Genomic DNA, 15,124 nt, shown 5'->3' on the forward strand with positions numbered 1-15,124 from the left:
CTCTGTGTGCTTATTGAGTTGGAAGGGGAATTCAAGGTTTTCTCTGAGTCAGAAAAAGTTAGTCCTGCCTAACCTCTTACACTTGAGTTTGTAAGAGAAATAACACATAGACAGAAGGCCATAACAGCACACTGACAAGAGAAAGGGTAAAATTAATGACTCTAAATACCATGCTTTAATTCTTTTAAGAAGCGTTTTGTGCAAATTTCAAGCTGGCAATTTGTGGGTTTGGTGTTTTTTTTTTTTTGTTAGGTTTTCTTGTGTTGGTTGGTTTTGGATTGTTGGGTTTTGTTTTGGGATGTTGTGGGTTTTTCTTGCTGGTTTGTTTTTTGTTGTGGGATTTTTTTTTTCCCTAAAACAATATTCTGAGGTGTCTTTATTAACTCCAATCAAAATTATGCTGTCTAAAGTTTGCCCTGCAGTTTTCTAAATTAATGCATAAACTAGGATCCACAATCAGAAAATAACTGTCTCAAAATTCAATGTCCAATTCTAGTTCACTTGTCTGAAAATGTATCAGTGTTTAATAAAGGATGTGAACCAACTGTTTTAATACTTATGCCTAAATTTGACTTCACTAGACTGCCAAATCCAGCTTTTTGTTTTTTCACCATCTTAACTGTACCTAAGCAATGCAAAAAAACTGGGATCTGAAGTGTTTTACTGAGTGCGACAACTGAGAATTTTAAAAAAAAAAGTTGCAGTATATTAAGGATTTCACAAATTACTTAAAAGCTAAAATACCTTTCACTCTCTGAGGCTGCCATGTCCCTTCCCACAGGCTACCAGGGTGGGGAATGGTAGAAAAAACACTTAATAGTTTCTACTCTTTTGTTTCTGTTTATCGCTATTCTGACTACCTGAGTCCTCCTGCAGTGTTTAATCAACAGTAGAAACAATGAAGTAGTCAATCCTTCAAGGTAGCCTATTTATGCCTTTCACAGACTTCAAAATTCATGCTTCCTGCTCTAGATAGTAACACTTTGTACCTCAGGACTGCAAAATGAAGGGAACCTACTTACTTCCTACATGCCAAAATTGGTGGCACCTAGATATCCCTCTGCAGAATGACTTTTGCCAGTTTGACATGGAGAGGTTTTATCAGAAGTTCAGCAATAAAGAGTATTTTGGTTTGATAAACAGAAGATTTTCAAAATTCAAGACTTAAACCAACGTTAACTTATTTTGCTGAAGAGTCACAAAGTCAATAATAAGCACATGCAGAATCTGTGTGAAAAAATAGAACTAGGTGGAACAAAATGGGACAAACTTAAACAAGCCAATGCAGAGTTTCTCATGAAACTTTCATTTCTAAACAAATTCTCATCAAGTGTTCAACTCAGGTGTTAGATTAAAATTACAAAAAAAAAAATCATCCCCTGAATCTCACGAGTTCAAGTCAATTTGCTCAAAATAAGCTTAATTATCAGATGGTTCCCACAGCAAACAGCAATTCATTCCCCTCATCTATACCTCTGGGAAGTAATGCAAGTTTGTAAATTAACTACTACCAGTGTAGAGGATAAAGAATGAAAACGTATCCTCCATACGTAAACCAGACATTTTCCTCATAGTACAGAACTATCAATATTTAAGCTGGTTTCTGTAATGTTAGGTTAGAATTTCCATATTCCACTTTCAAATCACAATACAGACCTGAGTCACTGTTTCGATATATTATTAAGAGAGCAGCTTTTCAAAAGCATCAACAAAAGCATTGGTGCTCATGTACCATCAATGTTTTTAAACCAGCAAAATGTGGAAACCGTTATCTAGTCCTGAGCTCTTCAGCAATATAAACGGCCATTAGATCCATCTAAGAAAAAGGTCATCAGCCATCATGTATCTTGTCTCTTAGGGCAGGAGAATAGAGAAACTTCCTAACAATACACACCCTTACAGCCAGGCATTTTACAGATAAATACCTGCTCGGTACTTTTCGTGCAACAGTTAAGTAGAAGAAAGGACTCCTGGTTACACATGAGCTATTTCCTCATTTGCTTCACTGAGGGCCTTACCACTGGTTTAGACTTTTCCCTTCTCCATTTCAGGGATATTAATAAGCCTTTTAGAAGGTGTATTTGAAACATTTAATCTAGTAAGTATTCAGGACTTAAGTCTTATTTAATACTTAAATTTAAGTCTTATATTTAATACTTAAATACAAGTATATAATCTAGTAATTATTCAATAATAATAAAAAAAGACAATTTGATGATAAAAAAAGAGCATCAAACTTAATAGTTTTTATGCTCAAACATTAGACATTTTACATTTCTCAGCTACCAGCTACCCATTAGTGTTGCTAAGCAGGAAGTTTTTCTAAGTCTGCATATACTCAAATTTAATATAATTTTAAATCAGTGTTTTCTCTGTTTGGAATACAGTGAGACAATCATAAAGCTTCAGTCCATCTTTCATACTCTAAACAACCTTGTGACATGCTACAGTAAGTCTCATAAAAATACTTTTGTTAGCAAACAGCTTAAGCAGCCTACCAGAGCTACCCACCCACTCAGTAAGCTACAAAGAGCTTAAAAAAACAAAAAGAAAGTACTTCATATAGCTGTACACTCAATCAAAATGACTGCTTAGTAAAGGAAACAATTTCCTCTCTCAATTTTATTCAAATTATTATGTCTGTTCAAGAACCTAGTTCTCCAAAAAACCCGATTTCTATTTGGTGACAACAGCTTGACAAGGAACTTTTGCTTGAGTTTTGGTAAACTGACCTGGAAAGCTCCTTAAGAAAATTTTAAAGCCAGCAGACAAAAACCTTAGCTTTTCAGTGAAATGGGTGTTTTTGCCTTATAAAAGCCCCTCTCCTCTCTCAATCAAATGCTTAGATATAATAATTCTGTAAGAGCTGAAGAAAATTAAAGGATGGGTGAAAATTTACTAAAACTAAGGATCATCAAAGCATTCTTCATGCAAATTCAAATGAAAAATAGGATTAACTTCCACTCCATTTTTCACATCCTATTGATGTTACTAAGAAGCAGTACGTTTTCCCAGCACACTTTTCTTTCGAAGTTGTATATAAATTATAGGATATAGCACTATCTACTCAATTTGGAAAAATATAGAAACAAGACATTTGGAGACAGTCTTAAAGAAACATTAACAATAACCAGACTAAAAACTGGATTTGGACATTTCTGGTTTATGTTTAATATCATTTATTTACATGCATACACCACTTTTCCAAGGCTTCTGCTGGTAATATTGCTATGTGTTTGAGTAGGAAAAATTAGTAGGAACAGATGCACCTCCACACCTACAAGATTTATCATATGAAGTTGCTGCTGTATTATGAAGATAACAGAATATTGCCCTGGGAAAAAAATGCAAGTAACTCACGATTTTCTGAGCTTTAATTACATACTTCTAACTTGAGCCAAAGCTATTGTTACAAGATTCTATTACCTTTTGGCATTTTCCTTGACTTGTCTTGATCATGGTGTTGCATACTACAAAGAGAATGCTTTTAAATAATGTATTGCTTTAATATATTGAACAGTTTGATGGTTTATTCAGAAGTGCCATATCTCCCTCTCCATTTAAGAATTAAACCAAATGCTATTTGTCTCAAATACTCTAGGCACTATAGAGCAAAAATGTGTGTACAACTGAAAAGTGTTAAATAGCCATGAAACTGCAAGGTACACATACTGAAAAAGCCATCAGAACAGGAACAGTCATGTTCAGTGCTATTACATTAGGACAGCAAGATACAAACTGAACTATTTCCTGTCAGTTCAGCATATACAGAAAGAATTATATTTCCACTTCCTACTTGTAGACAACTTCAATAAAATAGTGAAAAAGGTACTCATTACCACTCTCTTGATACTAAGTAAATACTGAAAAGATTGGGTAGTGGAATTATCTAAGAAAGCTCTCATTCTACTCCTTCAAATGTGAAGACGTATCTTGTGCAATTTATTTCTTTTTTAAAGAACTACTGAATTCTTGCAAAGCATGGAAGTTTAAGCTGTCCAAACTGAAACCAATATTAAAAGAATCTGCTTGCCTCTTTTTAAGTGGAAAATCTATGTAATTAATAAGTATTCTTCACAAAGGGAAGTTACTTTTGGAATGCGAGAAACAGTGCTCCTCAACAGTCATTAACTATCTGAGAAGGAGATTCCATATTTTAAATAGGTGATTATGTAAAATTGTCAGCTCAGAACTCAGCTACAGTTAAGGGCAGCCTTAGAAGAAGGAAAAGAACAACATGAAAAACGCTTCCCTTTCAGGTTGTGCAGAGCAGATTTTAAGGCACAACTTGCGGGTTTCCCTCATTCATTACTGCATGAAAGCATGCAATGATGCAGTCTGCATTTCAGTTTAGCCAGACTTCTGGTTAACTTCTGCATCTCACCAGCTGAATCATTCATGAAACTTAGTGTGAATTTTAGCCCAGGGTTATCAAGTTTCATGGTCCCACAACCTCTTAACTGAAGGCTCCCATGCCTGCAAAACAATTCTTGAAATGACCGCTCTATGGATATGTAGTCCAGCAGCTTGTTCAGTATGTCCGAGACATTTCTCTGAGGTATTGCAATAGTAACAAAGTGCAGTATTTTTGGCTAAAGAATACTGTGGTTAGCTTTGTATTTTTTCACTCGTCTACAGAGAAGAATTCTGGTTTCGCAACTTAAATTTGATATGTCTTAATGTTGCCTCTATAGCAGAATGACAAGCTATAAATGGACTAATATTGTAACTGAGATTTTTTTATTTTTTTTAAGAGAACCATTATGAAATGGCAGGAGTTCAAATTTAAGAGCAGTACTACTTATTGTAAGGATTGTCCAGTAAAAGGTAAAACTTCCTAATTACACACAGTACTTATGTAAGCAACACTTCAAGAAGCTGGAGGTAAAAATACCTACCTAGATATCTATTTTAATTTGTATTCCAGTAGCACCTGTGTAATTCAGATGCAGAAATTGCATTGTACTAGGTACTGTAGTTAAACTCAATACCTTGGCACAGTGCCTATCTTGTGCCTGAAAAACACAGGATGCTTCATACGCTACATACTTTAGAAACAGCTGACCATTAACCTCTCTAGGTAAAATGAAAATAACTGAGTTCACTGGAAGACATAAGGAATAGATCAGGAAAGCTGAACCAAAATGCTGATGAATAGCAGGGCCTTAAAAGACAAGGAGACAAAAGCCAGATACAGTAAAAGCAGCCCAATGATGAAAGAGAGGAGCCTAAAACCAGAACAATAACCTAGGACAACTGACTCCAAGACTAACAAGTTTAACATTGAGGACAGATAAGAAACAATTCAATAATCAGTGAGAAATAACAGACAAAACCATTAAGTAGTCACTCAACATAATGCAGGCTTTTTCTTTTTCAAGCTAGAGAGTTCAAGAAAAGGCTCAGAGTTGTTAGCTCCCTGTTCTCTGAAGTCTTATCTACAAAGAACAAGTAAATCAATTCCTTTGAAACATATTTAACACACAGCTTCAATCTCACAGCTTTTACATGTCATAAACACCTTGAGTATTTTAATGATTGTACAGGGAAGCTTAAAACTGTCTACAAGGACCATTAGATATAAGGAGGGAGAAAGGAAATTAGAAAAAACAAACATACCTTGTGTTGCTCTATTGCATCTATCCACTGTTGTCTGTGGTCTGGGTCCTGAGCTCGGAGGTACCAAACACTATCATTTACACTAATATCAAATCTGCATTCGTCAAAGTCATGGGGCTGTGACAGAAAAGAGTGCAAGAGTAGCTAAAATTAGCAACATGATCAGCAAAACCACAGAATATTTTGACACTTCCACACCAAAATTTTAAAAACTGGTTTATAGTCTTGAATTCAACCTTCATTCTGAGCTCCATTTTATGTAGCTGTCTCAAAATAATGAACATACACTCTTATAATAAAAAATGCTAGTCTTCTGAAATAGACGAGGCTATTTAATACATTCTTATTAAATAAAATTGTCACAAAAAGGTTCCACACAAACATTGAGAAAAACTGCACACCCTGAAACAAATCCTTAGCAAAATAACTACTGGACACAGCCAGCAAAATACAACTTTCATATACATTTTTTATTTCAAAGCAGGAAAAAATACTAAGGTTATTGTTATCAGTATTGATTTTTAGATGGAATACATACATCATAGCAAATAGCATCAGGATTGAACCATAAAAGTAAACTCCAGCAAAATGACAACTAAGAGCAGGAACTAAAGGAAGCTATGGCATCCTCTGCCTCAAGTATTTTCACCACCTAAGACAACTGGGAGCAACACTCAATCCTTTCTAATGTCACCACTCAAATGCATCTTATTTCAGTTCACATGTCTTAAATACTAAAAAGCTTTTATTAGCATTACAAGGAATCTGGAAGGAAAGTGCAGGAAAACAGAACAAGGATCTAATCCGCCCTGTGCCCTGATACTGTCCATTCAAAGCTACTTCTCAGAAAATATCCAATTCAGCACAACATTCCCCACCCCACCCCCGCCCTTGAAAACTATTCTTAAGGAAACATAACACACATAAAAGCAGAAAACCTTTTTGAATTGTAATGCAAAGAAAAAAGTTACACATGCAAAAAACTATAAGAAGTTAACAGGTTCTGAAGTTAAAGCAATTAACACAGTGTGCAGGACCACAAACATTAATTCCAGATGCTAAAGATGATAACACGTTGGTAATATCCTTTACAATGTAAGAACTGCACTGCAAATACATTCGGTTTTGCAGACAACTAAGGCACTGTGGATCACTCATTAAATACTCCACAAAAGACAACCTAGAAGCAAGTCTCATTTGTTGTCATGCACAGTCCAGTGCCAGTGAGAATTATTTTCAAAGGACCTGGAAGTTATGCTACTTATACATAATACACAATCTTTCTTGTTTAAATATACAAAAGAGGAAGGAAAGTACAACAGAAGCCAAACTACCAAATGACAAACCAGCTAGGAAGAGTTTAACAAAAGTACATGAAGTTTCACTTTTTTAAAGCTTCACATATTTGGTCAGGCATCTGAACCTAAATTTAATTTAAAGAAATCTAAACTTCCCACAGAGGAAAAGAAAAAATCCACACAAACCAGCAACTGACAAAAGTGACAATCAAACAGCAGCAGCAACTGATTACTTGATACCTGACCATCTCAAGTTAATTCAAATCACACAACTTTCAAAATGGTTCTATACACTGTTTTGCCTTCACTCAGCCACAGAATACAGGGATGTAGGAAGGGACATGTGGTGGGTCAACCTTGGCTGGACACCATGCTCCTACCATAGCTGCTCTACCACTCCCCTCCTCAACTGGAAAGAGGAAAGAGAGTATGTTGAAAGGCTCACGTGTTAAGATGAACCAGGGACAGTCAGGGACGATAATTACCAACAAATCTGAGTTGACTTAGGAAAATTATTACCAATCAAATCAGAGTAGGATAATAAGACCAAATTTAAAGGTACCTTTCCCCATACCTCCCTTCTTCTCACTCAGCTTTACTCCTGATTTTCTCTAATTCCTCCTCCCCAGCAGCAGAGGGGGCCAGGAATGGGGGTTAGTCCACCTCTGCCACTCCTTCCTCCTCATGGTCTTCCCCTGCTCCAGTGTGTCTCCCATGGGAGACAGTCCTCCATGAACTTCTCCAACATGAGTCCTTCCCACAGGCTGCAGTTCTTCAGACTGCTCCAGCGTGGGTCCCCTGCATGGTCACCAGTCCTGCAGCAAACCTGCTCCAGTGTGGGCTCCTCTCTCCACAGGGCCACAGGTCCTGCCAGGAGCCTGCTCCAGCATGGGCTTCCCACAGGTCACAGCCTCCTTTGGGCATACCCCTGCTCCAGTGTGGTGTCCTCTACGGGCTGCAGGTGGAGATCTGCTCCACCATGAACCTCCACGGGCTGCAGGGGGATAGCCTGCCTCACCATGGGTGAGGAATCTCTGGGTGGGGAACCTCTGCTCTGGCACCTGGAGCACCTCCTCCCCTCCTTCTGCACTGGATTCAGTGTCTGCAAAATCACTGCTCTCACATATTCTCACTCCTCTCTCCAGCTGCTGGTGCACAGCAGGTTTTACCCTTTCTTAAATTGCAGAGGCACTACTATCTTTGCTGATCAAGTCAGCTTTGCCCACCATCAGGTCCATCTTGGAGCAGGACAGAACTGGTTCTACCAGACAGGGGGGCAGCTTCTCACAGAAACTGCCCCAGTAGCTCCCTGTACCCCCCGCCAAAACCTTGACATGTTAACCCAGTATAGGACATACAGTATTCTAGTCCAGGCCCCTCTTCTTCAAACTGCACTTGCTATGTTATTATTACCATATATGAGAAAGATGCTTATCTGCTTCAGGGTAGCAAACCTGCTGTGTATCAATGAGTCAGGCATATATGCCTGTTCCCAACCACCCATGTTCCAGGCCCTCCTTTAGCCATGTGGTGGGGTACCTGCATCTGCAACAATGGAAGATACTCTCAAAAAATCACCCAAAAAGCAAGTGTACAAGAAAAAGCTATCAAAGCTTTTCCTGCCATGTTCTTCTGCTCAATCTTGCTCTCTGAAACCCTCTAGGAACAGTTACACAGTACAAGAAAGACTTGCCAAAATTAATCTTGAAAGCCTGCAGTACTACTCATTCCACACTTCCACACATAACTTACTTCAGTGCTCAACCATCCTCACTTCCCTTCTTATCTCTAATCTGAACATCTTCTAATGTGATTTAAGACCACCACCTCACTGACTTTTTCAAAGGCAGATTTATGTACTCCCGTTCTTTCCATAGCAACTCGTAATTGCTTGAAAATCTACACCTTATTGCTAACATTGGGAGGAAAATGTTTTCCTTGAGGTGTAGCTAAAACCTTAAACACTGGGGCATTCACTACATGTGTACTTCTGCATTACCTATAGTTAAGAGACAAGGCCACCTAAAATTCATGTCTAGGGTTATAGTCAGTTCATTGTACAGTTCCATGTTACAAAAAAAAAAGCTAGCTAATCAGGTGCTCCTGCTAGACTTCTTGCTTAAAGATAAGAAATATCCACTAACAAGCCTAAATACTGTTCCAAAAGGAAGTTAGGCAGGTGATACCTGAATTGCTCAACATATGCACGCTACCTATTTAGCATCCTATAGTGCTTATTAAATGCCTATTTTCCTTATTTTTGACAACTGAAATTAGATCAATTCCCCTCCTTTTTCCTCTGTGTGGGTTTTTTTTATTATTGGCTTTGTTTGTTGGGGTTTTTTTAAAGACAGGCTTTACCATAAGAACCCTCGGTAACTGAATATGAAAGGCAAGTTCTCTAATATGCACTTTTACCAAGAGTAAATAAAACACCTAAATGACATGTGACCCATTCTTGCCTTAATACAGGACAAATAGAGTTGTTGCTGATAAACCCCTTCTCAACCAGGAATGAGTTTATAGTTCATCTTCACTCATAACTTGGCAAGCTTCAATATGTAACTTTTCGGTGTCATCTATCACGTTCTCCTCCCCACTGAGCTATGGACAAATTTCCTTGTTTCTCCTCTTGCTATAAAATGCTTTTATTGTTTGCTGTAGCTTCATCTAGCAAAGACCACAAAGTGTCATTCACCACTTCTCAGGTCTGTCCTTTATGCTTCTAACATCCTCCTCAGACCAGTTTGAGTTTCTCCTGACACTAGCTGGAAGTTTTTCAATTCTTCTTCCTTTTACTTCCCCCCTGCACCTCTAGACATATTTCATTTAGGTCTCCTTTTTCTTAGGTTCACCTTTTCCAGCCTAGTGTTTGCTTTCCTCCTTGTGCTCAGAAGTGATTATGAAATAGTACAGTTCTTAGCCAGCTGCCTAAGACACTGGAGGATAAATAGGGATTTTCACCTATAGTAAGCTAAGGACTTCTACTGAGGGCAGGGTATGTTCCATTGCCCTCTCACAAGAAAGGTAAGACAAGAAAGAGGAATGTTTTAGTCATGCAGGTAAGCACAAAGCAAGTAGGAGTTCACTATCTACCTTCATGATCTAAAGCACATTGGAGAACTTCAGCTGCTTTTTTCCTAATACCCCTAACTTGCAGCAGCCTCAAGCAACTTGCATACATAGATCAAGAAGGCATTGGGGAACAAATCCCAGACTGACCTGTGGCACTGTGAACAGAAGCACCTAAAAACCTTTATGGCATTTTTAAAGGTGAGCTGAGCACACTCCAAGAACCTGCAGCAGCAGAGGCAGCCTGTCTGTGCACAAAGAGCTCCTTCTAGAGCCAGCATTTAAAAAAACCCTGAACCCAAACAGCTAAATCATAATTCCATGCAAGAAAAAGCTGCAAAAAATAGGTCTCCAGCAACCCCAAACACCCTTTTCTTTCTTTCAAGTCCCCTGCAGAGAATGCAGCTGAAATACAGGCAATTGCAAGTATTCAAGAGTCCTGAACTTTTTCTGTGCAACCAAACTGACACTAGCTCTTAACACTCTAAAGAAGCAAGAACAGTTTACATGAAGAAACATTTACTTGGCTACAGTTACTGAGGAAGTCTGTAGCCAGTCCAGGTCTCATGAGTCATACCTGACTGCACTGCAACAAAACCCTTCTCAAGCCTGAGGTACTCATGAAACAAGCCTCAGAGCAGTATCTGCTTGGAAAATACTGGTTCAAGTGTTTGAGGCAAATCACGCAGGGAATATAAAGTGTTTTTATATACTTCATAAACTTCAAGAGTACTCTACAAAGGAAAAAAAAAACCCAAGCAAAAACAAAAAAAACACCCCCCCTGAATGAAGAAACTTTTGCATGCTTTCTCACTACTTTAAAAGGCTTTTCTTTTTTACCCTACAGAAGCAAGCCATGGCAGTTCACAGTACAACAAACTCAAGTCTGCTTATTACAACCATTGAAGTGTGTTTGTGATGCTATTCCCATTGCATAACTAAAAATTACCTGTGTTGCATTTATTTTAAAATTTTGAAGGCTTTTTGTATTAATACTGAGCAGGGGCACTACCACACAAGACAAACAATGGAGGCCAACAGAAAATGAGAACTATCATTCTCTCTCAGACACGAATGTCACTAACATAAAGGCAACAGCAGCTGTTATTGAACCTAGCTCCATGGTTCACGGTTGTTAACCAAACAATACCTTTTACTGCTATGAAGATAACTGCACTGTTACATACTGTAATAACATATTAACCAAGACAAGCATTCCTACTTACCTAATTCACCAGTACAAAGCTACTGACCTCAGAAGCTATGACAGAGCACTTTTTTGTTGTTTTCTCTGATGCCAAGAAGTTTTTTTTTCATGCAAGATTAAGAAAAATTTAGTATAACTGCACACTGCTTTTGCCCATGGATAAATGTGAAAACCTGTTCAGCTGCTGAATACAATTCTTGAATTTCTAAATTTCAGTCATATTTAAGCCAGATTCTGTAAATTCTCTAATGCTAATTTTCATTCACCCTGCTAGAACACTACATTATTTGCTTTCTGTGGACTGAGTTATCACAACCATAGAATCGTTTAAGAAATATATTCATAAAAGAGTAAATTTACAATGAAGTATTCAGTACTATTCACACTATTCCCTCTAACAGAACTAGTGTAAAACTATGAGAAATTGTTGCTTTCAAAAGGCATTTTGTAAAGCAATGCATTTTGGTTTACTTACTTAGGTTTTACAAAATCCTCTTGAGGAGAAAAGCTCAAAGATCCAATTTCCTCTGGTGATCAGTTAGTTAGCCTTCCATCACTAGAAAAAGCTTTAGTAGTACCTTTAAGCTAAAGCATGAAAGCCAGTGGTCCCCATCACCCCTCTCTCAGTGCAGCTCAAAGAAGGTTAATGGAACTTTTCATTCTTTTTCCAGGTAGGCTTAAGGATGGTGTCAGTCAAAAGGTACCAATTAAAAACTAAGAAAACACATTCAAGTTTTTGTAATAAAACTGAAAGTTTTTCTTAAAAAATAGCCAAAAATTATATGCCTTACACCAGAATATCTACCACTATTAAAAATGCTAATTCTCACCTTAAAAAAAAACACCAAAAAACCAAAACAAAACCACACAGAAAAATGCCTTATAGAAGTAAAACTGACCTGATATTATTTTTTCTACACAAATGCGAAGTGTTTGTTTTGCATATATTCCACTGCTGCAAATGCTGTAACCCACACTTACAAGTGGTTTTGAGGTTGGGGTTTTTTTTTGTTTTGTTTTGGGTTTGTTGTTGGGTTTTTTTCAAGTAGGATGTGTATAGAAAGAAATCACCCTAAAGTCAAATCTGATGGGACCGTACCTGAATGTCACTCCGATGAGTATCTGCAAACATCCTTCACAAACACAAGCCTGAAAAACCTTTTATTATCAGTCTCCACCAACTGCAACTTAAATCCCTCTTATGAAAGTGGACATGGGAAGTTATACACTGGAAAATGAGATGAAAGCCAGACTGTTACTGCCAGTGTTCATCAGCTCAACAGAGCTGAATACACATCTTTTCCAACATGAATGGTGTCAGTTTCCTACGATGCAAAGTACAATCTATCCTCTAATTTGTGGATTTTCCACTATCTCCATGGAATTCATGGAAAAGTGTCCCTTCTGCACCATTCTGCAACTTCATGAAATCCTCCAGCTACACTGTACCTAACAAACTACCACTTCCTCCACAAAAAAAAAAAAAAAATGCTCAGAGCAGCTACCACAAAGCAAAACATACAGATCTGCTCATTTTTCAAAATACAGCCTAAACACTACAATTCCAAATAGTCTTTTTCTCCTTGTATCCTTCCTTAACATTCTTTCCTTTGAATTAGCATTATCACTGTACTTTCCTTTACAGATTTCTTCCTTTTCCAGAATATGAGTACACACAGCAAAAGCCTCCTTCTTAGGAACAATACTTGTCCCTTCTTGTTCTTTCAAACATACACATACATCACAAACTAGATTACAGTCGTGGTTTGACCCCACCTGGCTGCCAGATCTGCACCCAGCTGCTCTCGCACTCCTTTATCTCAGCTGTACAGGAGAAGATAAGATGAAAAGTTCATAGGTAAAGATAAAAACAGGGAGATCACTTACATACAGCCACCATGGGCAAAACAGACTCGACTTGGTGAAAATTAATTCATTGCTAGTTACAGTAGAACACTGAGAAACAAAGACAAAACTGAAAACATGCACAGTGCCATGAGAAATGAGGTCTGCGGTCAGTTTGTAGTGCTTTAACTCTGCTGCTTTTTCCTCACATTCCTCCCCTGCTCCTGCACAGCACTTCTCCACGACTGCAGTCCTTCAGGATAAACCTGCTCCAGCATGAACTCTCCTCAGTCTGCAGCCTTCTTCAGGGCATATTCAGTTGCTATGATAGGGTCCTCCACAGGCCACAGCATGGACATCTGATCTGATCCTCTACACAGGCTGCATGGAAATGGCTGCTGCACTGTGCTATACCCACAGGCTGTGGGGGATATCTTCTCACTGCCTGAGGCACCTCCTTCCAACTCCTGCTCTCACCTAGGTGCTTGCAGGACTGTTTCTCTCACTTTCCCCCCTACTCCTCTCTCTCTCAGACACCACTGATAAGCATTTTTGCACTTTAACTATGTTTACCCGGCAGTGCCACCACCTGTGGTGCCCTGTACTTGGTCTGCTGGAGCCAGCTGGAACCAACCTGCCCAGGGCAGAACAAGGTGGCCTCCCATCACACCCCACCCTTGCCATGTACACCCAGTAAAACTACAAAAGTCCATCAAGAGCCTTCTGTCTCAGAGTTATTTTTGAATACACTTGGCTTTAGAAGTACATACATTAAAGTTACTAAACAAAGACATTGCTTTAATTTTGCAATGTTTTTTTGTTTTGTTTTAACATTAACTATCCGAGATCTAACTCTCAGGGTGGAATAACTTAGAGAAAGCACTGTATTTCATGTTTACAATACATTTGATTTAAAAATGTTCTGAAAACCCAGGAGACCTTGCCAGTTCTAATTCACTTCATTTTTTTGATACACCACTTATCCCTAGTTGCCACCCACATCCAAGTAGATCCACAAAGCTGGAAAATTCGGGTCTGCCAAAATTCACAACACAAAATTCTGGTTTCCCTTTTGGAATTCAAAAACTCTAGGCAAAACCTAACAGAAACACTGGATTAGGATGTCTTACATTTCCTCACTGCTATTCTTAAGCAGTAAGAACCCAGGATATAGGAAAGCCTTATGTCAAATAAGCATGTAAACAAGACAGCCTTAGGACCACTGAAAAAGTAATGATCCTTTTACATGGCAAAACATGGGACATCTAATCTTCATGTAAACAGGCTTAAAAATATGGAAGACTATTAAATTATCTGCTACTACCAAAATATTTTACTTCAGGTCTTTGGATATTTTCTTTTCAAAATGCCTTTCAATGTTGCTTTCTCTTTTAAATAAGAATCTTAACTTTCTCAAACCTATCTACAATAGAGGCCCACTGCATCCACAAAAGCAGAAGCATGCCAAGTAAAATTTAATACTAGCCCGTTTGAACGCTTTGCAAACTTTAAAATTAGCTTGGTTTAATCAACTGCAAAGAAACTCTCTCATCGGAAAATAGCCTTTTAATGCATATACTGTATGTATTACTTGAGCAGTGAAACCATATTTAAAATTTGAAGCCTACAGTTTTGAAGAGAAAACCTAGTCCATTGGGTTTCCTGCACTCCCTGCAGACATTCAGATGCAGCAGTCACTATAAATTTTCAGATTTCTCCAGGGAATCAACTACCCAGGAGAGTCTTACAGTACCCAATTTGTTAATATATTATCCATTTATTTCCCTGATAATAATGTGGAATTACTATATAGTACTGAGTCATGATGTATTGGATTACATGTATACCCATCTCAACACATGCTATTCTCAACTGCCTACTGAAAACAAATGACTTTAATACCCAGATTTTTGCTGCATGCAAAGAGTTGTGGTTAATGGCTCAATGTCCAGCTGGAGACCAGTAACAAGTGATGTCCCTCAGGGGTTGGTGTTGGGACTGGTCTTGCTTAAAGTATTTATCATCGACATGGACAGTTGGACTGAGTGCGCCATTAGCAAGTTTGCTGATCACACCAAGCTGT

General features: G+C 38.2%; 1 protein-coding gene across 2 annotated transcripts in view; it reads right to left on the reverse strand.

Annotated features, from left to right (window-relative positions):
* The window catches only part of CERT1 (ceramide transporter 1), an 80,821-nt gene that overhangs the window by 57,340 nt on the left and 8,357 nt on the right, over positions 1 to 15,124 (reverse strand). For both annotated transcript variants that reach the window (XM_061369573.1, XM_061369574.1), the window contains exon 3: positions 5,620 to 5,736. In XM_061369573.1, the coding sequence (XP_061225557.1) occupies positions 5,620 to 5,736 (117 nt within the window). The remainder of the gene's footprint in view (positions 1 to 5,619; positions 5,737 to 15,124) is intronic.

Source organism: Neopsephotus bourkii, unplaced genomic scaffold, assembly GCF_033783945.1.
Source record: "Neopsephotus bourkii isolate Nb327-2 ecotype Australia unplaced genomic scaffold, CSIRO-AGI_Nbou_v1 NB_1507, whole genome shotgun sequence".
Taxonomy (NCBI): Eukaryota; Metazoa; Chordata; class Aves; order Psittaciformes; family Psittacidae; genus Neopsephotus; species Neopsephotus bourkii.